The following is a 27,538-nucleotide window of genomic DNA, read 5'->3' on the forward strand; positions in this document are numbered from 1 at the left end:
CCCCTCACCCTCCCTATCCCCCCTCCCCTCTCTCATCATGCACCTATTGCTAACTCACTTGGGTCATAGCTCTTAATTGAGTCCAGAGTTCATCATTCATATTATAATTTCCCACCCTTTTGTCAGTTAGTTTCTCCATCTCCCCAATAAGGGAAAGTTTTAGAAGCCAGTCTTGCTCTGTTGGTGCCTCTTGTTGTTTCCAAAACCGGGCAATGACACTCTTTGCAGCTGTCAGGCACATCCTCTTTAGACGTCTCTGCCAAATAGCTCCTCGTCTGTTCCCTAAGCCCAACAGGCACCACTGAGGCTCGCACAAAAAGGCCTTACCTGTGTGGGCAGTTATCTTTGCAGCAATAGTTTGCCAGTACAATTGTAATTTCCCACAGGACCACCAAATATGTAAGAAAGTTCCCACTTCCGTTAAACATCTCCAACAATACTGTGAAGCCCCTGGAAACATCACATGCAATCTGTGTGGGGTAAAATACCATCTTGAGAGGACTTTAAAGGCATTTTCTTTCAGCAACACACATGTCGATGCTTTGTTAACTTCCAAAATAATGGCCTTCCACTCATGAACTGTTAGCTCCTTCTGCAAATCACTTTCCCATCGAGTCATATACAAACACTTCTCAAAATTCCTACCCCTTATAAATTTATACAACATAGATATAACTCCCTTCATTGTCCCCAAAGAGCCCCACAAATTCTCTAATTCTTCATAATCCTCTGGGTCCTTTCGTAACCATCCTTGTGTATAAATGTAATGTTGGACCTGTAGGTAAAAGAATCTATCCCCATCCAAAACCCCATAGTCTTCCTTAAGCTCTGTAAACAATCTCATTTTCCCATCTTCTAATAGATCTCGAAACCTCAATAAGCCCCTCTCAGCCCACCTCTTTGCCACCGGGTTTCCCAACCCCACCCTGAATGTGGGTTCCCCCCGAATATAAGCGTAAGTAGATGTAGTTCTAGCTTTCCAAAAGCGTGCCCTAAGGGATCCCCATAGTGTCAATAGATGCCCAACAAACGGATTGGTAGAAAGCCTGCCAAAAGTGGGGTAAGTCGAAGAGGCCCATATAACTGACTTCAAGCTATACTGCTGCACCATCTCCTGATCCATGTGTGCTGCCACTGACCATTTCTCCTGACCCCACGTGGATATAAGTTTCAGTTGTGCTGCCCAATAATACCACTCAAGGTTCGGGACCCCTCTCCCACCCAACTCTGTCGACCGCCAAAGCAGCTTCCTACTGAGCCTCGGAGCTTTGCCCCCCCAAATAAACTTCAATATAGCTTGTTGTAATTTCCTCAACTCCCGCCCAGGGACCTCTACAGGCAATGTCTGAAACAAAAACAAAAGTCTAGGCAATACATTCATCCTAATCGATGCTATCCTTCCCCACCAGGACAGCCACTTTCCCATCCAGCCCTCCATATCCTTACGTATTTGATGGTACAACGGTATATAATTTAGCTGATATAGCTGAGAGATCTGAACAGGTATTTTAACTCCTAAATATTTAATATTATCCCTCCGCAATCTAAAAGGAAAATTATGTGAGAGCTCTTCCATCCTATGCTGTGCTATAGACACCCCGATCATTTCAGATTTATCATAGTTTATCTTAAAACCAGAGAGCCTACTGAACTCTTCCAACTCTGCCAACAACATAGGGAGATTCAACCCCGGGTTATTTACAAAAAATAACACGTCATCAGCAAATAAAGCCAATTTGTGTTCAGAGCCACCTATCATGATTCCTGGAATGTCAACTGATTCCCGCACCCTCTGAGCCAAAGGCTCAATCGATAGTGCGAATAGCAGTGGTGACAGCGGACACCCCTGTCTAGTACCCCGTTCAATCTGGAAAGCTGATGTATACCCCCCATTTACTTTAATTCTTGCCACGGGCTTCTCGTATAACCGTTGTAGCCACCCTATCAACCCCTGGCCAAACCCCAGATGTTCCAGCACTTCCCATAAATAGGGCCATTCCACCCTATCGAACGCTTTATCTGCATCCGTACTCAAAAAAGCCACTGGAGTCCCCCTCTGTTGGGCTACCCACATAACACGTAGGGTGCGTCTGATGTTATCTGCCACCTGCCGCCCCATGACAAACCCTGATTGGTCAGTGTGAATCAGCATAGGCAGGACCTTTCCTAACCTATCGGCAACTACCTTGGATAAGATCTTAACATCTAAGTTTATCAGTGAGATGGGGCGATAGGAGCCACATACCGCCGGGTCCCTTCCTAGTTTCAATAGCAGGGAAATCCCTGCTTCATGCATGCTCACGGGCAACGATTGGCCAGCAAAGCACGCATTCCCAACCCTCAGCAACATGGGCCCCACCTCCCCAACAAAAGTCTTATAGAACCTGGCAGAATATCCGTCCAGGCCGGGCGCCTTCCCTCCTTGGAGTCCCTTAATCACCCGTTGAATCTCTTCAAGATGAAATGGGGCATCCAGCTGCTTGCGTTCCAAACTTGACAGCCTAGGAAGGCGCAACTCCCCTAAACTCTTCCTAATTTCTCCCCCCTCTGCCCCCCTCTCACTGCGATATAAAACCTGATAAAATTTTTCAAACTGATCTCTGATTTCTCCATCCCCAAAATACATCTTATCACCCGCCCCTTTAATTTTTGTTATTGTGTGGCCCCTTTGTCTATGCCTCAGGAGATTAGCCAGCATCCGTCCAGACTTATTACCGAATTCATAAAATTTTTGCTGGAGTATCGTACGTAAAAACTCCACCCGTTCTACCTGCAATTTCTCTAATTCCACCCTGCACTGTCTTAACTCTCTCAGGACTACCCCTGAACCTCCCTCCTGATGACGACATTCCAACTTCGCTAGTCGTGCCCGTAATTCCAATTCCCTATTTTCTCGTTGCCTCTTTTTCCGTGCTCCCCATTTAATGAGATGGCCCCTCACCACACCCTTCAGGGCATCCCACAATGTACCATCCAGAACCTCACCAGTGTCATTCATAAGCATGTAATTCTGAATGACCTGACGAATATCCTCCCGCACCCTACTATCCCCCAGAATCAGTTCATTTAATCTCCAAAAGAGTTGGCGCCTTTCCTCTGTCAGACCCTTAAGCTCAAGCTCCACGGGGGCATGGTCAGATGTGGAAATGGACCCAACATGTGATTCAGCCACTTGATCCCATAATTGGCGGCTACACCACACCATGTCAATTCTTGTATAGGTATTCTGAGAATGAGAGAAAAAGGTATAAGACCGCTGGCTCGGATGCCTAAGCCTCCAGACATCCACTAAATCTAAGTTGGAAACAAGTGATTTTAACTGTGTGCAGTGGGCCGAGGACATATCGACCAACCCCTTTGAATGATCCATTGATGTCATACTAGTATTAAAATCCCCACCCAAGATCATCCCCCCTTTCTGAAACTGGAAGAGTTCCTTATGTATCCGGGCAAAAAATTCTCCCTGTCCTGAATTAGGAGCATATATATTTACTATGGTCACCTCCTTGCCATACAACTGACCCCTAATCGCCAGGCACCTTCCCAGAGCATCCCTGTATACTTCCTCTGTTACAAATGGAATATGTTTACGAATGTAAATCACTAAACCTCCCACCTTACCCCCTCTAGCATCAAAGTGTATGATACAGTCACTATATCCCCGATGTTTAAGTAAATGTGCATCCCTCTTTTGAATGTGTGTTTCCTGCAATAATATAATATCCCAATTAAGTTTCTGCAATTCACGATGTATCAAACTTCGCTTCAGTGGGGAATTCATCCCATTAACATTCCATGACCCAATGTGCAAACCCTTAATCCCCTTCCCTCCCACCCCCCCTCCCCCCCTCTGCTGGACTGAGCCAATTGCCGCCAGCCAATAATGTTGAGGAAGTTACTCCCCGCCGGAGCTCATCACCCTCTCCCCCCCCCAACAACATTTCCCAGACCCCTCCCCCCAAGATTCAAGTATTGCTGCTTAACCCCCAGAACCCTTTCAACTATAGAGCAAACATCCTATAACAGCTCCAACATTGTCCCCCCACCTGCATACCATACTTTCTAAACAATACCCCATTAAACCCATGAGGTAACTGAAACCATGAAAACCCCAAGTTCTTTCTCACGTCCATTCATGGTGCTCTGGTCGCTGCTGATAACTGTGAAGTGATCTCTCTTCGTGGGCGCACTTTCTGCCAGGATGACCCCTTCTTTGTCTTAACTGACGTACTCGAGACCCCCCCCCCCCCGAAGCCTCCGGGGGTAGGTTTGTATAACCCAGTTCGGTGAGAACTTTCCAAGCCTCTCCCAGCGTAACCACTCGTCGGGTGGTGCCATCAGCTGTGAACTGGAGACCAAAATGGAAGATCCAGCGATATCGGAAATTGGACTGCTGGAGATAGGTGGTCAGATCTTTGAATTCTCTTCGCCTCTGAAGGGTACCCAGCGCCATATCTTGGAACACCATGATTTTATGATTATCCCAGAGAATTTCACCCTGGGATCTAGCTGTCTTCCATATCTTATCTTTGATAGTATAGTCTTTAAAGCATACTACAATGTCCCTAGGTTGCAGATCTCTCCTGGGCCCCAGACTCCGATGTACCCGATCAAACCTTATATCAGACTCATCCATATTAGTCTGCCCCTCCGTGCCTATATCCAGTATTCTGGCACAAATTTCTCGAACCACCTGTGCACAGTCTTTATTCTGGTCCGTTTCAGGGACTCCTTTAAATCTCAAATTGTTCCTTCTGGAACGATTTTCCAAATCTTCCAGCTCCAATTGCATTTTTGCTTTTTTGGCTTGCACAATCGTGAGAGCAGTGCGCAAGCCCTCTATTTCTCCCTCCACGTGCTCCAACGTGTCTTCCACCTGCTCCACCCTGCCTCCGATCTCTCTCACCTCTTTTTGAATGTCTGTGACCGCCTCCCGAATAGTTTTCCGGACCGCCGACATCTCAGCTTTTAAAGCTTTAAACCACCTCGCTACCTCCTTCTTCGTCAGCTCCGTATCACTTTCCAGCTGTTCTACCGGGTCCTCCGTTTCAGAGCCAGAATCCGCGGCGGCCATTTTGTTGCTGGCTTTCTTCTGGGAGCGGCTCGTGTTCGCCGCCTTGTCCTTCTGTGTCGCGGCGAATTTAAACTTTTCCAGCCGTTTTCTTGTCGCCATCGCTTCTTTCTGCCCTCAAAACCGCCAAACTCGGGGGGTTGGGAACCGGGAAATAGCGCTGATTTCTTCGCTGCCCCGACGGAGCTATGGATTCAGGTTTCCATCTCCGACGGTGACGTCACTTCCTCGCTTATGGACTTTTCTTTTAGGAAATTATCCAAACCTTTTTTAAACCCTGCTAAGCTAACTGATTTTTACCATATTCTCTGACAATGAATTCCAGAGTTTAATTACACATCGAGTGAAGAAATATTTTCTCCAGTTTGTTGTAAATTTACTACTTTGTAGCTTCATTGCATGCCCCCTAGTCCTAGTATTTTTGGAAAGAGTAAACAAGCGATTCACATCTGCCCGTTCCACTCCACTCATTATTTTATAGACCTCTATCATATCTCCCCTCAGCCATCTTTTCTCCAAGCTGAAGAGCCCAAGTTGCTTTAGCCTTTCCTCATACAGAAGTCGTCTCATCCTCTTTATCATTTTCGTCTTCTGTGAGCTACATGCTAAAGTGCTACATTTAGTGCATTTATGCCTATTATTGATGTACAGTATTTTTCATTCGTTAACTTATGTGCGGAAAGGCTCTCATAGAACAGGCTTACAGCCCGTCTGATTTTGGTGTCCAACTTATAGCACCCAGTTACATAATTCTCCCATATTACCACTGTACATCTCTTCATATGTCCAGTAGCCCTATAAAACGATAAGTAATAGTTTATATTAGGATTGATCAGGACATTTGTAGGGGTGTGTGCCAGCAAAGGGATGGAGGTGGGAGTGAAAGAATTAAACAATTCCACTGCACAATATTGGGGAGCAACGGGTAAAAGACTGTCCTCCTGCATCACAGCCAGGATATAAGGCATTGCAAGACTTGTCGCTTATGACAGGTCATGGAAGAGATGTCTTAGGACAGATATTAACAAACTTGGAAATGTGGAAAATCCATAGAGTCCTTGATTATGCAAACCTTCCGAACAATGAAATACTCAACCCCATCGTCTTCCAAACAGTGAGATACTCAACCTCATCGGCTTCCGAACAGCGAGATACTCAACCCCATCAGAATCTGAAAAGCGACATACTCAACCCCATCGTCTTCCGAACAGCAAGATACTCAACCCCATCGTCTTCCGAACAGTAAGATACTCAACCCCATCGGCTTCCGAACAGCGAGATACTCAACCCCATCAGAATCTGAAAAGTGACATACTCAATCCCATCAGCTTTTGAACAGCAAGATACTCAACCCCATCGGCTTTCAACAATGAGATACTTAAGTTCATCGCTTTGTGAACAGCAAGATGCTCAACCATATTACATTCTGAACATCTGCATACACAATCTTGTTGCATTTTTTGACATTGCATGGAAGTTAAGAATAGGGTGTGATGATGAAGAGAAGGGTTTTATAGTTATACAGGTAACTTTTCCATGCGGACAGCTAACTGGAGGGATATACGTGGACTTTTCATCCCCACACAAACACAGCCAGTTGTCAGACTTAAGACCTCCATGTATGTTTTGTTTGAATATTGGCTGACAACATGGCTAAAATTACTTGCACATCTTTCCATGTTTGAAAATGATGGCATAAGAAGCACATTAGAAACATTCCTATGGCATGCATACCCCTCTGAAAATTAAATATATGCATCTAAATGACAAACATGACCCAACAATGTGTCCCTCCACCAACCCTGAAATAACCTTTTTTTTCAAAGGGACAAGAATCCTCACATCATGAAATTTAATTTCAAGTGGCTGAAAATCCACTTACCCAGATAGGGCTGATAATTGCAGGTTAATTCTATTTTTTCCTGCCTAAGAAGTAAGTCCTTGAAGATGTAGCCCATTACCTTCATGCCCACTGTGAGGTGGTGATAAATGGGAAAAGGAGTCACTACGATGGATGAAGATAATATACAGTGCTTCTCACCTGTTTCACCCCAGACAGGCAGGTATTCATCCTGTTGAATGTCCAGCATAAGCTCCAGACCATTCCCAGTCCCTCCCTTCAGTGTCGTCAGTATCTCATGCCCTTCCTTCCCTGAGTTAAAGGTGTAACACTTCCCATACCGGGTAAAGATCTGAAGAAAAAACAAATTAAAGAGAATAAGAGGTTAGTAACTTCTGAACCTGATGCACCTCTGAACTGCTGGGGGAAAAATGCACAGAGTCCAAGATTATGCACCCCTTCTGAAAAACTGGTAACTCAACCCCATTGCCTTCTGTACAGCTGGATACCCAACCCTTTTCCCATCTGAATATCTGGATATCCAACCCTATCCCATTCCAAACAACTGAATACCAAACTTGATACCATTCTGTATAGCTGGATACCCAACTCAATGGCATTCCGAAAAGCTAGAAGCACAACCCTGATTCCATTTGAACATCTGGATACCCAAACTCTAACCCATTCTGAACAGATAGATACCCAACCCTGTTCCCATCTGAAGATCTGGATATCAAACCATATCCCATTCCGAACAACTGAATACCCAATCTTATACCATTCTGTATAGTTGTATACCCAACCCAATGGCATTCTGAACAGGTAGAAGCACAACATCTGGACACCCAAACTCTATCTAATTCTGAACAGATAGATATCCAGCTCTGTTTCCATCTGAACAGCTGGAAACTCAACCCCAACCCTGTTCCCATCTAAAGATCTGGATATCCAACCCTATCGCATTCCGTACAACTGAATACCCAACTTTATACCATTCTGTAACTAGATACCCAATCCAATGCATTCTGAACAGCACAACCCTGTTCCCATCTGAACATCTGGATACCCAAACTCTATCCCACTCTAAACAGATAGATACCCAGCTCTGTTCCCACCTGAACAGCTGGAAACTCAACCCTATTGCCTTCTGTGCAGCTGGATACCCAACCCTGTTCCCATCTGAAGATCTGGATATCAAACCCTATGCCATTCTGAAAAGCTAGATGCCTTGATGGTCTAGCAGATTTTCAAATTATATTGAATGAAATCCTAACATGTTGTCATTTACTATACTACCTTTACAAAATAAAATATAGGTCAAAGTAGAATAAAACCAGAAAATCAATAAAGCGAAGATACTTACCTGTAGCAGGTATTCTCCGAGGACAGCAGGTTGATTGTTCTCACGTGGGTCGACGTCCGCGTCGGCCCAGGAAGCAGCAAATTTTGCAAGCAAAAAACACCAAAGTTTTGCCAGAGTCTTCTGGCGCATGTGCAGCGCGCACAGCACATGCGCAGAACACTTCCCGCCCATTGCGAGAGCGTGCCCCTTCAGTTAAATCAAAAAGCATAGAAATAGATAAATAACAACTCCAAAGGGGAGGTGGGTGGGTGTGTGAGAACAATTAGCCTGCTGTCCTCGGAGAATACCTGCTACAGGTAAGTATCTTCGCTTTCTCTGAGGACAAGCAGGCTGCTTGTTCTCACATGTGGGGTATTCCTAGCATCCAGGCTCACTCCAAACAATGAACATTGGTCAATAGGGCCTCGCAACGGCGAGGACATAACTTAGATTGAGCTGAAACCATAAACAACTAGCCAAGAGTGCAGCCTGGAACAGAATAAAAAATGGGCCTAGGGGGTTGGAGTTGGATTCTAGACCCCGAACAGATTCTGCAGCACTGACTGCCCAAACCGACTGTTGTGTCAGGTATCCTGCTGAAGGCAGTAGTGAGATGTGAATGTGTGGCCTGATGACCATGTTGCAGCCTTTCAAATCTCTTCAATGGAGGCTGACTTTAAGTGAGCCACCGACGCAGCCATGGCTCTAACATTGTGAGCCGTGACATGGCCCTCCAGAGTCAGCCCAGCTTGGGCATAAGTGAACGAAATGCAATCTGCTAGCCAATTTGAGATTGTGCGTTTTCCGATGGTGACTTCCCTCCTATTGGGATCGAAAGAAACAAACAACTGGGCGACCTGTCTGAAGGGCTTTGTCTGCTCCACGTAAAAGGCCAATGCTCTCTTGCAGTCCAAGGTGTGCAAACTGCTTTCGCCAGGGTGGGCATGAGGACGGGAAAAAAATGTTGGCAAGACAATTGACTGGTTCAGATGGAACTCCGACACCACCTTCAGCAGGAACTTAGGGTGCGTGCGGAGGACTACTTTGTTGTGATGAAACTTAGTATAAGATGCATGCACTACTAAGGCCTGAAGTAACAGCCACCAACAAAATGACCTTCCAGGTCAAGTACTTCAGATGGCAGGAATTCAGAGGTTCAAAAGGAGCTTTCATCAGCTGGTTGAGAACGACATTGAGATCCCATGACACTGGTGGAGGTTTGACCGGGACCTTTGACAAAAACAGACCTCTCATGAAGCGGACAACTAAAGGCTGTCCAGAGATAGGCTTACCCTCTACACGCCGATGATAAGCACTAATTGCACTGAGATGAACCCTTACGGAGTTGATCTTGAGACCAGACTCTGACAAGTGTAGAAGGTATTCAAGCAGGGTCTGTGTAGGACAAGAAAGAGGATTTATGGCCTTGCTGTCACACCAGATGGCAAACCTCCTCCATTTGAAGGAATAACACCTCTTCGTAGAATCTTTCCTGGAAGCAAGCAAGACCCGGGAGACACCCTCTTAAAGACCCAAGGAGGCGAATTCTAAGCTCTCAACATCCAGGCCGTGACAGCCAGAGACTGGAGGCTGGGATGTAGAAGCGACCCCTCGTTCTGGGTGATGAGGGTTGGAAAACACTCCAATCTCCACGGTTCTTTGGAGGATCACTCCAGAAGAATAGGGAACCAAATTTGGCTTGGCCAAAAAGGAGCAATGAGAATCATGGTTCCGCGGTCTTGCTTGAGTTTCAACGAAGTCTTCCCTACTTGAGGTATGGGAGGACACGCATACAGAAGGCCTGTTCCCCAATGAAGGAGAAAGACATCCAACGCTAGTCTGTCATGGGCCTGAAGCCTGAAACAGAACTGAGGGACCTTCTGATTGATCTGAGCGGCTAAAAGATCCACTGAGGGGGTGCCCCACCCTCGGAAGATCTTGCGGGCTACACTCATGTTCAGGGACCACTCGTGAGGTTGCATTACCATGCTCAGCCTGTCGGCCAGATTGTTGTTAACGCCTACCAGATAAGTGGCTTGGAGAAACATGCCATGACGGCGTGCCCAAAGCCACATCTGAACAGCTTCCTGACACAGAGGGCGAGCTCCAGCGCCCTCCTGCTTGTTGGTGTAATACATGGCAACCTGATTGTCCGTTTGAATCAAGATGATTTGGTTGGACAGCCGATCTCTGAAAGCCTTTAGAGCGTTCCAGATCGCACGCAATTCCAGGAGATTGATCTGAAGACCTTTTTCTTGAAAAGACCAGACTCCTTGAGTGTGAAGCCCACCTACATGAGCTCCCCACCCCAGGAGGGATGCATCCGTCATCAGCATGTTCTGAGGCTGATGAATTTGGAATGGCCATCCCATTATCAAATTGGATCGGATCGTCCACCACTGAAGAGAATTCCAAAAGTCTGTGGACAGTTGGATCACATCCTCTAGATCCCCCGCAGCTTGACACCACTGGGAAGCTAGGTCCATTGAGCTGATCTCATGTGTAGACGTGCCATGGAAGTTACATGAACCGTGGAGGCCATGTGCCCCAGAAGTCTCAACATCTGCCAAGCCGTGATCTACTGAGACGCTTGAACTATGGACACCAGGGACAGGAGATTGTCTGCCCTTGTCTCGGGGAGATAAGCTCGAGCTGTCTTTGTGTCCAGCAGAGCTCCAATAATTCCAATTTTTGGACCGGGGTGAGGTGGGACTTGGAGTAATTTACTACAAACCCCAGTAGCTCCAGCACCTGAATAGTTATTCGCATGGACTCCCAAGCAGCTGCCTCCGAGGTGCTATGTGGAATCATATTACAAATCACAGAAAATGCTAACCAAAAAGCTGTATTTATGATCCACTTAATTGTTAGAGATATAGTTGCGACGAGCAGTCATAGGAATTAAATAGGCGGAGCTCCAAATCCGGCAGATTCATAGTGCTTAAAATGATCACAAGGATCCACTCTTCACAATCGGCTCAAAAAGCTTCCTAGTCCAAAGCGTTTAGATTTCTTTTGAACTTTTTCTATAACACTTCTGAATAACCTTCTTGGGGACAATGAAGTATTATGAGGAGTGGCTCGTTATGTGCTTGCAGAGATAAGTACTGTTTTCAATTCATTGTGCAATGTTTGTCTTGAAAATGAATATGGAAACAATTTGACCAGAAAGAAAAGTGTACTGCGCTGATGTTGGACATTGTTATTCACAACTGTTCTCCTTTATCTCGTGCAAAGCGGTGGCTTAGCCACAGGTGGGCCTGGGTGGGCTGGAGCCCACCTTCTTAGGGCTCATTCCCACCCAACAGTAGCACACATTTAGCGGTAGCTGGTGGGGATCCCAAGCTCGGCCAGCTGAAGTTTCCCCTGATGTTAACGAAAATGCTACTCTCCACAATACTGGCACCTGCACATGCTCAGTTTTCAGTGCATGCCTGGTGTAGCCTGCCAAGGTGGAAAGAAGCATTTTCACACTAGCTGAGATATTTTTTTTTTTTTTTGGGGGGGGGGGGGGGGGAGAACACTCGGTGCCCACCCACTTCTTGCCTAGGCCCACCCAAAATCTGTTGTCTGGCTACGCCCTTGGTGCAAAGAGGAACGTAAGTAACCTTAACTGTGTGTTCAAGTTCCACTTCTGAGTTACTGTCTTTTTTGTCTTTGCCTTTTCTTGTTGGTTTGGTCAAGTGTAGATCAAGTCAATTGAAAATGATACATATTTCAAAATTACTATGCTGTACAGGTTTCTACCTTCTTTGTCTTACGGAGACATGGTTGAGGGAAGGAGAATAGGGTTTTCTCCTTTGTTGTTTACCCCCTAACTATACTCTTTGCCTGTCACCCTACGGGACACGGTGGTGGACTGGCTGTTGTTCTCTCTATTTCCGGGCTGTGGAGGTAGTTTCTCATGCCCTCCCGTATCCAGACCTTCTTATGCTTCAACCGATGTTTCCTGTTCCTATCTTCTAATACTAATTTACTGTTCATCTCTCTTTCTGTGGCGACTTCAAATATTTTTCTTCAAACAATTACTGATGATTCTACTGGACTCCCCAACCTCCTGATAACTGGGGACTTTAACATACATGTCAATGATGCAACATCTTAGGACTATGCCTTTATCTCTTCTCTGAGGGACCATGGTCTTTGGCAATATGTTGATTTTCCCACCCAAGTGGCAGGTCATACTCTTGACTTAGGGGCCCTTTTACTAAAGGCTTGCCGCGCGGTAACCTGGATCTACCGCTGGTCCAACGCGGCCTCTGGCCGCAATTGCACCTCGAGTGTATGCCATTCTGCCGCAATGAAACTTTTTTTTACTGCAGTGCTAACCTAGCGGTAATCGAGCAGCACTGCACGTTGCCCGGTTACCACCAGGTTACCGCGGGAGCCCTTACCGCCACCTCATTTTTAAAGGGACTTTTTATCCGCTGTGGGAAAAAGGGCCCTGTCGCGTGGGAAAAATCAGTGGTGTTCCTTGGTCGGATGCCACCCAGGGCGGTTCGCCACTGCAAACTCCCCCTCCCCAGGTGCAGCGTCCCCCCATGGCACATCACCTCCAAGCCCCCCTCCCCCCGGGTGCATTTTTAAAGGGACTTTTTATCCGCTGTGGGAAAAAGGGCCCTGTCGCGTGGTGTTCCTTGGTCGGATGCCACCCAGGGCAGTTCGCCACTGCAAACTCCCCCTCCCCAGGTGCAGCGTCCCCCCACGGCACATCACCTCCAAGCCCCCCTCCCCCCGGGCGCATTTTTCTTACCTGCTGGTGCACTGGGAGTAGCTGTGATGCTATCAGCTCCGCAGGTTCCCTGCTCTCTCTGCCCCGGAACAGGAAGTAACAGCAGCTGCTCCCTGCGCCCCTCCTACAGCCCCACCCTCGGTACCCCGCTGCTTGGTAAAAGGACCCCTTAGCTTTTACTAATTTCTCCTCTTCCTTTCCCCTTAATTTTTCTACACATTCCTTCACATTTCACATAATCTAATGCTCTCTAGTGCCTGACAGCTGGATGAAAGACTTCACCCGAGGGAGCTTATACTTTCAGGAGTGTTTACGAGCATGATAGATTTCTGCTCGAATTGCTGACACAACACATAATGTTGGTAAAAGAGAAAAAAAATGACAAAGCGCAATTTGCAGGCTCTCAACAGATGTGTCGAATGCTGCTCTGAAATCAGATTGCAAATGCGTCGGCAGCGGATTCTCAGGCTGCACATCGGCAAAACACTTCTTCCTCCACGTTCAACAAGAACACACAGCTTCTCCGCCGTGTTTGAGGCAGGCAAGAAAGTGGCCCCGACATCCTTGTGGAAGGGGCTATTTTTATTTTTTTTTTTTGCTATGCAGCTCTTTAGATAAATTTGAAGATACAATATGCTTTTTAAAGGAGGTTATTATAAGGACAGAGAATTGGGCTAGCGAGAATTTCTGAATAGATTCAAGACAAAAGTAGTCTGGTTTAGTGCTTATATTACCAATGAAACATCTTATGCTGGATTCAGGGGGAAAATTGCAAATTGAAGATCACTCTAAAATTCGTGGAGTAATACTACTACTACTACTTATCATTTCTAAAGCACTACTAGACGTATGCAGCGCTGTACACTTGAACATGAAGAGACAGTCCCTGCTCGACAGAGCTTACAATCTAATTAGAACAGACAAACAGGACAAACAAGGGATAAGGACAAAGAGTAGCAAGATTCCGGAATCCCAAAGAGTAGCAAGATTCCGGAATCCCAAAGAGTTGCAAGATTCCGGAACCCAAAGACTACTACTACTTATCATTTCTAAAGCACTACTAGACGTACGCAGCGCTGTACACTTGAACATGAAGAGACAGTCCCTGCTCGACAGAGCTTACAATCTAATTAGGACAGACAAACAGGACAAATAAGGGATAAGGACAAAGAGTAGCAAGATTCCGGAATCCCAAAGAGTTGCAAGATTCCGGAACCCAAAGACTACTACTACTTATCATTTCTATAGCGCTACTAGACGTACGCAGCGCTGTACACTTGAACATGAAGAGACAGTCCCTGCTCGACAGAGCTTACAATCTAATTAGGACAGACAAACAGGACAAACAAGGGATAAGGACAAAGAGTAGCAAGATTCCGGAATCCCAAAGAGTAGCAAGATTCCGGAATCCCAAAGAGTTGCAAGATTCCGGAACCCAAAGACTACTACTACTTATCATTTCTAAAGCACTACTAGACGTACGCAGCGCTGTACACTTGAACATGAAGAGACAGTCCCTGCTCGACAGAGCTTACAATCTAATTAGGACAGACAAACAGGACAAATAAGGGATAAGGACAAAGAGTAGCAAGATTCCGGAATCCCAAAGAGTTGCAAGATTCCGGAACCCAAAGACTACTACTACTTATCATTTCTATAGCGCTACTAGACGTACGCAGCGCTGTACACTTGAACATGAAGAGACAGTCCCTGCTCGACAGAGCTTACAATCTAATTAGGACAGACAAACAGGACAAACAAGAGATAAGGGAATATTAAATTCATTTTATTAATGTCAGTACGAGACAGCACATTCTCCATCCAAACATAAAGTGAGGATGATAAAATAAGGGTTCTGAACAAGTGAATAAGGGTTAGGAGTTAAAAGCAGCGTCAAAAAGGTGGGCTTTTAGCTTAGATTTGAAGACGGCCAGAGATGGAGCTTGACGTACCGGCTCAGGAAGTCTATTCCAGGCATATGGTGCAACAAGATAAAAGGAACGGAGTCTGGAGTTAGCGGTGGAGGTGAAGGGTGCAGATAAGAGAGATTTACCCAGTGAACGGAGTTCCCGGGGAGGAATGTAGGGAGAGATGAGAGTGGAGAGGTACTGAGGAGCTGCAGAGTGAATGCACTTATAGGTCAATAAGAGGAGTTTGAACTGTATGCGGAAACGGATAGGAAGCCAGTGAAGTGACTTGAGGAGAGGGCTAATATGTGCATAACGACACTGGCGGAATATAAGTCATGCAGCAGAATTTGAACAGATTGAAGAGGAGAGAGGTGGCTAAGTGGGAGACCTGTGAGAAGCAAGTTGCAATAGTCTAAGCGAGAGGTGATAAGAGCGTGGATGAGGGTTCTGATAGTGTGCTCAGAAAGGAAAGGGCAAATTTTGGTGAAACGACAGGTTTTAGCAGTCTGTTGAATATGTGCAGCAGTGGCGTAGCCAAGGGTGGGCCCGGGTGGGCCCAGGCCCGCCCACTTTGGGCTCAGGCCCATCCAGTAGCAGCACATGCATGAATGTGGTTGGCAGGGATCCCCAAGCCCCACCAGCTGAGAACTCACAACAACTGTCCCTCTTGCATACCTTGTAAATAGCAGATCTTCGCCTGCAGCAGGCAGTGACAGATACGTACTGCTTGCACCGGTCCCACAGCCTTCCCTCTGATGTATTCCAGCCTGTGCAGAAATAGGAAGTTGCATCAGAGGGAAGGCAGTGGGGCTGGTGTGAATAGTACGTATCTGTCGCTGCTCGCTGCAGGTGAAGATCTGCTACTTAAAAGGTATGCGGGGAAGGGGGATGTTTGAGAGACCATATGGCATGCAGGCAAGTGAGGGAGAGACCAAATCACTTGTGGGACAGGGTAGAGTTTGTATTTATTTATTTTTATTTATTTAGTTAGTTTATTTGTTACATTTATATCCCACGTTTTCCCACCTATTTGCAGGCTCAATGTTCTTTTGCCCACCCATCTTGGGCCCAGGCCCACCCAAAATTCGGTGTCTGGCTACGCCCCTGATGTGCAGAGAAGGAGAGGGAGGAATAGTTGACTTAAATTTGTCTTTTGAACTATAGCTAAAAGTCTAAACAAAAAAAATGTTTCCTTTTGGCTCAGACAACTGAGGGCAATACGTTCTATCTTACCTGGGTTATATAAACCGCGGCTAACTTTAAGCGCGACTTATCGAATAGCGGGTTTTTTGGCGCTATATGTGGAATCTAGTCCTTAGTGCATGGTGAAGCCCTGTATTATAAAGCGTTAAGCCCAGATTAGGAACATCAGTCTTTTGAATATCAGCTCTAGCCTCCTAAATTAAGATGAATTTTCAGCAAACAGCTGTAAAAAGTGGCCATTCGATGTGAGCCCCTATTTTGTAGGCAGTAGAGATTCACACCCAAAATCTGTGCTAATCGGTTAGCATGCGGTGCTACCAATTAGTTTAGTGTTTATTAAAACTTGGTATAGCGCTTTCACTGCAAGCAAATTAAAGCGGTTTACAGATAAGAATAATCAATAGAAATAGAACAAAATAAAACATAGTAGATGACGGCAGAAAAAAGACCTGCACGGTCCATCCAGTCTGCCCAACAAGACAACTCATGTGTGCTACTTTTTGTGTATACCCTACTTTGATTTGTACCTGTCCTCTTCAGGGCACAGACCGTATAAGTCTGCCCAGCACTATCCCCGCCTCCCACCACCAGCTCTGGTACAGACCGTATAAGTCTGCCCAGCACTATCCCCGCCTCCCAACCACCAGCCCCGCCCACCAACTACCAACTCTGGCACAGACCGTATAAGTCTGCCCAGCACTATCCCTGCCTCCCAACCACCCGCCCCTCCTCCCACCACCGGCTCTGGCACAGACAGTATAAGTCTGCCCAGCACTATCCCCGCCTCCCAACCACCCGCCCCTCCTCCCACCACCGGTTCTGGCACAGACAGTATAAGTCTGCCCAGCACTATCCCCGCCTCCCAACCACCCGCCCCTCCTCCCACCACCGGTTCTGGCACAGACAGTATAAGTCTGCCCAGCACTATCCCCGCCTCCCAACCACCCGCCCCTCCTCCCACCACCGGTTCTGGCACAGACAGTATAAGTCTGCCCAGCACTATCCCCGCCTCCCAACCACCCGCCCCTCCTCCCACCACCGGTTCTGGCACAGACAGTATAAGTCTGCCCAGCACTATCCCCGCCTCCCAACCACCGGCTCTGGCATAGACCGTATAAGTCTGCCCAGCACTATCCCTGCCTCCCACCACCGGCTCTGGCACAGACCGTATAAGTCTGCCCAGCACTATCCCCGCCTCCCAACCACCAGCCCCACCTCCCAACCACCGGCTCTGGCACAGACCGTATAAGTCTGCCCAGCACCATCCCCGCCTCCCAACCACCAGCCCCGCCCACCAACCACCGGCTCTGGCACAGACCGTATAAGTCTGCCCAGCACTATCCCCGCCTCCCAACCACCAGCCCCGCCTCCCACCTCCGGCTCTGGCACAGACCGTATAAATCTGCCCAGCACTATCCCCACCTCCCAACCACCAGCCCCGCCCACCAACCACCGGCTCTGGCACAGACCGTATAACTCTGCCCAGCATTATTCCCTGCCTCCCACCACCGGCACTGGCACAGAACATGGAAAAGAAGATAAGATGGTACATTTTTTATTGGACATAACTAGGTTTTCTAGCCCATTATAAACCATAAATTTGTACTGCTTTGTCACCCTCCTATCTCCATGCATATCTCCCTGTCCCTCATCCACCCGACTCTTCCTGTCTCTCACCTATCCACCCTTATCCTGTTAGACTGTCCTGAAATGCTTTGATGTTTCACTTATATATACTAAAATCTAAAAATGTTTGAAAATATCATATGTGTGAGTCTCGCCTTGTGCAAGGAACCTGAAAACCAAATTCCTATCTTCTCTTAATTACCAAGGAACCTCAACACAGCTTCTCCCTTCCCTCACACTGTCCCGCCTTCAGCGATGATGCATTTCATGTTTCCGCGAGGGCGGGACACTGTGTGAGGGAAGGGAGAAGCTGTCAGGGAGCTAAGGGAGGGCAGGGAGAATCGCTGGACATGGATGGGGGGGCAGGGGGAGAGAAGAGATCGCAGGACAGGAGGGGAGGGTAGGGGAGAGAGGAGAATTGCTGGACATGGATGGATGTCCGGCAGCGATTCCCACATGCTACTTGCAACTGGAGTGGAGGAGTGGCCTAATGGTTAGTGCAGCGGGCTTTGATCCTGGCAACCTGGGTTCAATTCCCGCTGCAGCTCCTTGTGACCTTGGGCAAGTCACTTCACCCTCTGTTGCCCCAGGTACAAAAACTTAGATTGTGAGCCCTCTAGGGACAGAGAAAGTACCTGCATATAATGTGTACAGTGCTGCATATGTCTAGTATAGAGAATGACATGGGGACAAAGTTTGTCTCCATTCCTGTCCCCGTGGGTTCTGTTTCCATACCCGCCCCGCCCCCGTGGGCTCTGTCCTCATCTGCAGAAGCCTCGAACACTTATGATTTTATATTTAAATCTTTTTATTAAAATATGCAAAGGAACAATATGCTGGGCAACTGTTGTGTATAAATTGCAAATAGAGAACAATAATAACAACGAGCAGCTATAATAACCCTCCTTCCCACCACCACCGTCTAGCCTTCCAACCCCAACAATAGCTGACTTCTACTACCCCAAGGAATCTTAATTCAGACTGTTAAAATGTCCAGGGTATAAAATACAACCCGTTCTATTAGCACTAGAGGGGAAAATATGCCCTGTGAAGCACTGTTATGTTTTTTTAATCTGTGGATGAATAAGAAATCATCAACAATCTCAGAATTCAATCTAGCTCTCCTGTCTTCCACAGTCCTTCCCGGAATAGAAGTTGCCTTCTTAGAAGATGTGCTGGTAGCAGGATGTACAGGATCCCCCATGCAAATTTTGCTAGTTCTGACCAGCATGTTTGCTTGTTTTTCCAAAAAATCAAAATATCATTGTCTGCATCACTCAAATATAAATAACAGTCCAGTTCATTAACAGGCTTCAAAGTAGAAAATGACACGGGGACAAAGTTTGTCCCCTGTCCCCGTGGGCTCAGTCCCCGCCCCGTCCCCATGAGCTCTGTCCCCATCCCCATCCCCGCGGTTACCGCGGTTCCCCGTCCCCGTGTCATTCTCTAGTCTAGTAGCGCTATAGAAATGATTAGTGGTAATAGTAACTTGCAGCTGATGACATCCCTCTGCTACCTTATGGCAAGGGTGAAATAGGATAGGCAGGGGAGAGAAAACAATGCTGGACCACAGACCGGAATAAAAAAAATGTTGATCGTGATTAAAAAACATTTGAAAAATTCATCACATTAATATTGCTCTAAATGCCCACCTCTAAAATAAATCAGATCTGCCCATTAAGATGGTTAGGGGTTAGTTCACGCTGGTTTGCTCCATATATCGCGCAATTGGGAACTGGGAGTCACCTCGCCCTCCTCCATGAATTATTAACCAGTAGGAGTCGCAGGGGATACGGTAGACGCCTCCTCCTTTTTTGGCTGACATGAGGGGGGGGGGGGGCAAGGAGAGGAGCCAATGCCTTCTCCATAGCTCCTGTTTGTTAACAATAAATTGGGGAGGGGGAGATGCTTCCTCTTTGTACTGTTAAAAAGCAGAGCCTATAGGCAATGGGAAATTTCTCTTGCATGTATTATTAACATGCCGGGGAGGGATGGTGTTAGTTGCAGGTAGAGTTGCTGTCCCAAGACACTGATTATATTACGCAGTAGAAGACAGATTCAGGAAGGGGGGAGGGTTGTCCTTGGCAAAGGCAAAATGCTTTCCTTCCCATCTCTCTTTTGCTTCTGCAACCCTATCCTCCCCATCTCTCTCTGTCATCTATTCTATTTCCCCCTCTGTCCTCCACACCAAAAACAAACCCACACAGACACATGCAGAATTCTGTGAGACTTGCGCCGCATGTTTTCCCCTCTTGGTTTAGATAATAAATTGGTTTGGCCTCCACTTCCTCTTTCTGGGACAGACCGAAGGTCCCTCAAGCCCAGCATCCTGTTTCCAACAGTGGCCAATCCAGGTCACAAGTACCTGGCAAGATCCCAAAACAGTACAATCAATACATTTTATGCTGCTTATCCTAGAAATAAGCAGTGGATTTTCCCAAATTCATCCTAAAAATGATTTATGGACTTTTCTTTTAGGAAATTAGCCAAACCTTTTTTTAAACCCTGCTAAGCTAACTGCTGTCACCACATTCTCTGGCAATGAATTCCAGAGTTTAATTACTCGTTGAGTGAAGAATTATTTTCTCTGATTTGCCATCTGTTACCTCTTGGCAGGATGTTTCCAGCATGGAGAGAGTTAATCATCCAGTGAGTTCTCAGCCCTCCAACTGGATTCTCATTTATGTTTTTATTAGTCATTTATTATACGCCTTTTCTGACCAACAGGTCAAGGTGTCCACAATCTAGTCAGAAAGGAATGCCAATAGTCAATAGGAAAGATAATAGGTATACATTCTCACAGAGTCAGGAGAACAGTGCAAGAACTGGTGTCTCCTGGCTGAAACTCAACCACTGACAGCAAGCTGCTTCTTGGAGACAGGATCATCCAGTCATGAAAGGTGCATCGGGAGGGAGCCTCAGTCCCCTGCAATGAACCCTGAAGACTGTTTATCGCCAAGATAATGCATTTTTTACTGCTGTTCCTTTACAGCCCTCAGTGCTGCACAGTGCTCTGTTATATATAAAAGGTGTTCTGTCCACCTTGGAGGATTTAATTTAAGAGTGGAGAGGCAAAAAAACTCACAAGATGTGTCAGAGCGTGGGCTGATCCCAACCAAGGAGAGGGCAGATAACGCATATACCCTGCAGCCACTGAATTATACACTGATCTCAGCCCAAGGAAAGGGCAGGTCTCCTTTAAGTTCAAGGATAGTTTGTCTTTTTCATGTTTAGCTAGATGACAGCTGAGCTAAGTGAGAGAGATGCCACAATGAATATGAACGAGACTGATTTGCACTCAATGTGTAATTAAACTCTGAAATTCGTTGCCAGAGAATGTAGTAAAAGCAGTTAGCTTAGCTGGGTTTAAAAAAGGAAAAGTCCATAGACCATTATTAAAATGGACTTGGGGAAAATCCACTGCTTATTTCTAGGATAAGCAGCATAAAATGTTTTGCACTTTTTTGGGATGTTGCCAGGTACTTGGGACCTGGATTGGCCACTGTTAGAAACAGGATACTGGGCTTGATGGACCTTCAGTCTGTCCCAGTATGGAAATACTTATGTACATATGTACTCTACCTCCACTGAATGCAAATTTAGCTCATATTCGTTGTGGATATCCTGAGAACTTGACTGACTAGGTGTGTCTTGAGAGCTGGATTGAGAACTCTGAGGCACAGTTTCCAGGGCTGGCACTTCCATTGCACAAGCTAGTCTGTCACCTAGAGCCTCTGAAGCTGACTGCACAGTTAGGGCCTCTTTCATCAAGCCACACTAGCAGCTTCTGGTGCCGTAACCCCTAATGCAGCTTGATAAAAAAGGCCCTCAGTGCAGTCCGCAGCAGGGGCGTAGCCACACCTCATGGTGGGAGGGGGCCAGAGCCCGAGGTTGGGGGCACATTTTGAGTGCCGCCTCCTCGCTGCCCACCGCCTCGCCTCCTTGCCGCTTCCCCTCGCTGCTCCCCCCGCAAAAACAAATACCTTTACTGGTGGGGGTCCCCAACCCCCGCCAGCCGAAGCCTTCTTCAACGCCGGTCTCTGGCGCAGCAGCGTTCGCTGCCCTGCTCTTCTTTCTTCTTGTTCCTCCTGTGCACGCTGACGCTCCTTCTCAGTTTCACGTAAAGGAGCGTCAGCGTGCACAGGAGGAGCAAGAAGAAAGAAGAGCAGGGCAGCGAACGCGGCTGCGCCGGAGACCGGTGCTGAAGATGGGTTCGGCTGGCGGGGGTTGGGGACCCCCGCCAGCCAAACCAGGGGCCCGGATGAAATTTGCGGAAGCCCAGGCCCCCAGTAGGAGTCGCAGGGGATACGGTAGACGCCTCCTCCTTTTTTGGCTGACATGAGGGGGGGGGGGGCAAGGAGAGGAGCCAATGCCTTCTCCATAGCTCCTGTTTGTTAACAATAAATTGGAAAGGGGGAGATGCTTCCTCTTTGTACTGTTAAAAAGCAGAGCCTATAGGCAATGGGAAATTTCTCTTGCATGTATTATTAACATGCCGGGGAGGGATGGTGTTAGTTGCAGGTAGAGTTGCTGTCCCAAGACACTGATTATATTACGCAGTAGAAGACAGATTCAGGAAGGGGGGAGGGTTGTCCTTGGCAAAGGCAAAATGCTTTCCTTCCCATCTCTCTTTTGCTTCTGCAACCCTATCCTCCCCATCTCTCTCTGTCATCTATTCTATATCCCCCTCTGTCCTCCACACCAAAAACAAACCCACACAGACACATGCAGAATTCTGTGAGACTTGCGCCGCATGTTTTCCCCTCTTGGTTTAGATAATAAATTGGTTTGGCCTCCACTTCCTCTTTCTGGGACAGACCGAAGGTCCCTCAAGCCCAGCATCCTGTTTCCAACAGTGGCCAATCCAGGTCACAAGTACCTGGCAAGATCCCAAAACAGTACAATCAATACATTTTATGCTGCTTATCCTAGAAATAAGCAGTGGATTTTCCCAAATTCATCCTAAAAATGATTTATGGACTTTTCTTTTAGGAAATTAGCCAAACCTTTTTTTAAACCCTGCTAAGCTAACTGCTGTCACCACATTCTCTGGCAATGAATTCCAGAGTTTAATTACTCGTTGAGTGAAGAATTATTTTCTCTGATTTGCCATCTGTTACCTCTTGGCAGGATGTTTCCAGCATGGAGAGAGTTAATCATCCAGTGAGTTCTCAGCCCTCAGCCCTCCCCCCGCAAAAACAAATACCGTTACTGGTGGGGGTCCCCAACCCCCACCAGCCGAAGCCTTCTTCAACGCCGGTCTCCGGCGCAGCAGCGTTCGCTGCCCTGCTCTTCTTTCTTCTTGTTCCTCCTGTGCACGCTGACGCTCCTTCTCAGTTTCACGTAAAGGAGCGTCAGCGTGCACAGGAGGAGCAAGAAGAAAGAAGAGCAGGGCAGCGAACGCGGCTGCGCCGGAGACCGGTGCTGAAGATGGGTTCGGCTGGCGGGGGTTGGGGACCCCCGCCAGCCAAACCGGGGGCCCGGATGAAATTTGCGGAAGCCCAGGCCCCCGTGGCTCCGCCCCTGGTCCGCAGGCTGCGTGAAGTTAGCATCTGAACACTGCTCTTTCTATGCTGAGCAGGAGTCCTCCACCTACAGTCCTGCCAGTGGGTGGCGCCGTTTCACTATCACACACAGAAACAGAAGCCTGGGCAGCCTTCTACAGTTGCTGAATAGCAACATTCCATGTAGAATCTCCAATAATAGCAACATTCCATGTAGAAGTCGGCCCTTGCAGATCACCAATGTGGCCACACCACACAGGCTTCTGTGAGTCTGACGTCCTGCATGTACGTGCAGGACGTCAGACTCACAGAAACAGAAGCCTGCGCAGCCTTCTACATGGAATGTTGCTAGTGGAATAGCAACATTCCATGTAGAATCTCCAATAGTAGCAACATTCCATGTAGAATCTCCAATAGTATCTATTTTATTTTTGTTACATTTGTACCCTGCGCTTTCCCACTCATGGCAGGCTCAATGCGGCTTACATGGGGCAATGGAGGGTTAAGTGACTTGCCCAGAGTCACAAGGAGCTGCCTGTGCCTGCAGTGGGAATCGAACCCAGATTGCCAGGACCAAAGTCCACCACCCTAACCACTAGGCCACTCCTCCACTTGCAGCATTTCTATAGCGCTACTAGACATACGTAGCGCTGTACACTTGAACATGAAGAGACAGTCTCTGCTCAACAGAGCTTACAATCTAATTAGGACAGACAAACAGGACAAACAAGAGATAAGGGAATATTAAAGTGAGGATGATAAAATAAGGGTCTCAGACCCAAAATGGATGTGCGGCAATTTTGATTTTGCCGCACGTCCATTATTGGCAAAACTTTTAAAAAGGGCTTTACTACAGGCGCGCTGAAAAATGGATTGGCGCTCGTCCAAAACCCACGCCTACAATGCCCCAATCCATTTTCAGCGCACTTTAGTACAAGGACCCCTAAATGAACTATCATGAAAACGCTTAAAGCGAATCTTATTAACAGCCGCGGTATATCCTCATTTTAAAATGTGTTGGCGAGCGATTAGTTGGATAGGTCACCAAAGAGACATGATCCAAAGGACAACAACCATTAATTATTTTAAATATCAAACCAGCCACCTTGAAATCAATACAGGCACGACTAGGTAGCCAATGCAAGTCTTTGAGCAATGGAGTGATCGTACTTCTTACAATTAAATATCAACTCAGCAGCGCAATTCTGCAAAAGGACTCCCGCTCAGCTTAGAGGGAACAGGGCTGCTGCAGGAGGATGGATGGGTCAGCAGCAGGTTCAGTGTGTCATGTTCCCTACTTGCACAGGTATGGGCATCTGAGGAGATGGCGGCCATCTTGGATGTGGGCATCTCCAGGATAGGGCGGCCATCTTAGAGGTGGGCGTCTTAGGATGGGGCGGCCATCTTGGAGCTGGGCAGCCTCAGGAAGGAAGTCCATATTTGGGCTTGAGGACATCTCAAGCCCAAATATGGACTTCCTTCCTGAGGAAGGATAGGCCCAAATCTGCACAGCTGTCTTCAAGATGGCTGCCCCCTCCATTTGGGCCTAATTCCTGTCCTATTTAAAGCCCTGCCTCCAGACCTCCCATGCTTTGGCTTCTACTCTGTTTCCTGGGCAGTTGCAGTGCTTCTGGATCTACTACTGTTTGCTGCCTGGTATTGACCTTTGCCTGTTCCTGGATCTGCTACTGTTTGCTGCCTGGTATTGACCTTTGCTTGTTCCTGGATCTGCTACAGTTTGCTGCCTGGTATTGACCGTTGCCTGTTCCTGGATCTGCTACTGTTCGCTGCCTGGTATTGACCGTTGCCTGTTCCTGGATCTGCTACTGTTTGCTGCCTGGTATTGACCTTTGCGTGTTCCTGGATCTGCTACTGCTTGCTGCCCAGTACTGACTGCAGGCAGGCAGGCAGGCAGGCAGGCAGGCAGGCAGGCACAGACTCTACAGCAATGAAATCACAGCAGTATCCCCACTCTGCAGGGGCACACAGGGATGAGGAAGAGAAGGGCCTAGGACGCAGTAGGAGAAACAGAGGCCTAAGCTCAGGGGAAGAGGTGACTATCAAAAACTTAGTAACATAGTAGATGACGGCAGGAAAAGATCTGCACAGTCCATCCAGTCTGCCCAATAAGATAAACTCATATGTGCTACTTTTTGTGTATAACTTACCTTGATTTGTATCTGCCATTTTCAGGGCATAGACCGTAGAAGTCTGCCCAGCACTAGCCCCACCTCCCAACCACTAGCTCCGCCTCCCACAACCGGCTCTGCCACCCAATCTCCGCTAAGCTTCTGAGGATCCATTCCTTCTGAACAGGATTCCCTTATGTTTATCCCAAGCATTTTTGAACTCCGTTACCGTTTTCATCTCCACCACCTCCCGCGGGAGGGCATTCCAAGCATCCACTACTCTCTCCGTGAAAAAATACTTCCTGACATTTTTCTTGAGTCTGCCCCCCTTCAATCTCATTTCATGTCCTCTCGTTCTACTGCCTTCGCACCTCCGGAAAAGGTTCGTTTGCGGATTAATACCTTTCAAATATTTGAACGTCTGTATCATATCACCTCTTTTTCTCCTTTCCTCCAGGGTATACATGTTCAGGTCATCAAGTCTCTCCTCATACGTCTTGTTACGCAAATCCCATACCATTCTCGTAGCTTTTCTTTGCACCGCTTCAATTCTTTTTACATCCTTCGCAAGGTATGGCCTCCAAAACTGAACACAATACTCCAGGTGGGGCCTCACCAACGACTTATACAGGGGCATTAAAACCTCTTTGGTGGAGTACATGGGGGGGGGGGGGGGAAGGGGGGGCAAGGTTGACAGTTTGCCTAGGGTGCCCTTATATTCTTGCACTGGCCCTGATCGTCTCAGAACAGATTGATTACAGCTTTACCAGACAGCACAGAGTCACACAGCTTCCCACAGCTTTATTAGAAAGTACATGTTTTTCACCAGTCAACCGAGGGTGACTCTCCTGGCTCTCTCAGACTCATAACACTGCTGATGGACGTCAAGAAATCCATACAGCGGGTAGAACATAGTCACAAAGTCTCACCACTTTCCTGTATGCTCCTTCCTTCCATGGCTTTAGACCTCTGAGCATATGACAGTGTCCTGCAGCTGAGTGTTTGCCTGTCACAAGGTTGTGAGGGAGTTGGAACGTTGCTGCTCTGTTTGTCATTGGAGACCTGTCCCAGCAGCAGTAGGGTACAGCCACCAAGTAACCTCGGGAAAGGAAGCTGGTGAAAATAGGGCACACCCTTAATTCCACCCGAACGTACAAAGATAGAGAGAAAAAGAGGAAGTTGGCCTGGGAATAAGATCGAAAAGGGAGAGAGATGGATGAGCTGTCATAAGTGCAAATGACCCAAGGGGGTAGAGGAGTGCTGGGCTCAACTTGTCAAGCAAGGATGGTGTTGGTCCAATTCAGGGGCATAGCCAGACACCCAATTTTGGGCGGGCCTGGGCCCAAGATGGGTGGGCAGGAGAACTCCGCCCTGCCCCACGAGTGATTTAGTCTTCCCTCTCTTGCCTGCATACCATATGGTCTTTCAAACATCCCCCCTCCCCTGCATACCTTTTAAATAGCAGATTTTCACTGGCAACAAGCAGCAACTAATACACGCTGCTCATGTTGGCCCCACAGCCTTCCCTCTGATGTATTCCCACATAGACTGGAATACATCAGAGGGAAGGCTGTGGGGTCAGTGTGAACAGTCTGTATCAGTCGCTGCTTGTTGCAGGTGAAGATCTACTATTTACAAGGTATGCAGGAGGGACAGCTGTTGGGAGTTTTTGGCTGGTGGGGCTTGGTCTCCCTGCCAGCCACATCATAGGTATGCTGCTACTGGGTGGGCCTGAACCCAGAGTGGGTGGGCCTGGGCCCACCAGGACCCACCCTTGGCTACGCCACTGCAGTGGCGTTCCGAGGGACGCTGACACCTGGGGTGGATCGCCAATGCGCCCCGCCCCCCCCCGCGAAGAGACACCCCCCCCCACCCCGGCGAAAGAACCCCCCCCGGGGTGCACGCCGCTGGGGGGGGTGCCGTGCGCCGGTCAGCGTCGTTGGTTTCCATGCTCCCTCTGCCCCGGAACAGGTTACTTCCTGTTCCGGGGCAGAGGGAGCATGGAATCCAACGACGCTGACCGGCGCGCGGCACCCCCCCAGCGGTGTGCACCTGGGGCGGACCGCCCCAACCGCTCCCCCCTTGGTACGCCACTGCGCCACTGGTCCAATTAGTGATACTGGTGGAATTGGATGTGACAGTCACCGAGGCAGGAATCTGGCACTGATTACACATCAAAAA

At 47.7% G+C, this 27,538-nt stretch overlaps 1 protein-coding gene across 1 annotated transcript in view; it reads right to left on the reverse strand.

Annotated features, from left to right (window-relative positions):
• The window catches only part of LOC115479013 (acid-sensing ion channel 1C-like), a 188,406-nt gene that overhangs the window by 60,804 nt on the left and 100,064 nt on the right, over positions 1-27,538 (reverse strand). Inside the window, exon 2 of the mRNA XM_030217114.1 lies at positions 7,113-7,263. Within this exon, the coding sequence (XP_030072974.1) occupies positions 7,113-7,263 (151 nt within the window). The remainder of the gene's footprint in view (positions 1-7,112; positions 7,264-27,538) is intronic.

Source organism: Microcaecilia unicolor, chromosome 1 (genome assembly GCF_901765095.1).
Source record: "Microcaecilia unicolor chromosome 1, aMicUni1.1, whole genome shotgun sequence".
NCBI classification, from domain to species: domain Eukaryota; kingdom Metazoa; phylum Chordata; class Amphibia; order Gymnophiona; family Siphonopidae; genus Microcaecilia; species Microcaecilia unicolor.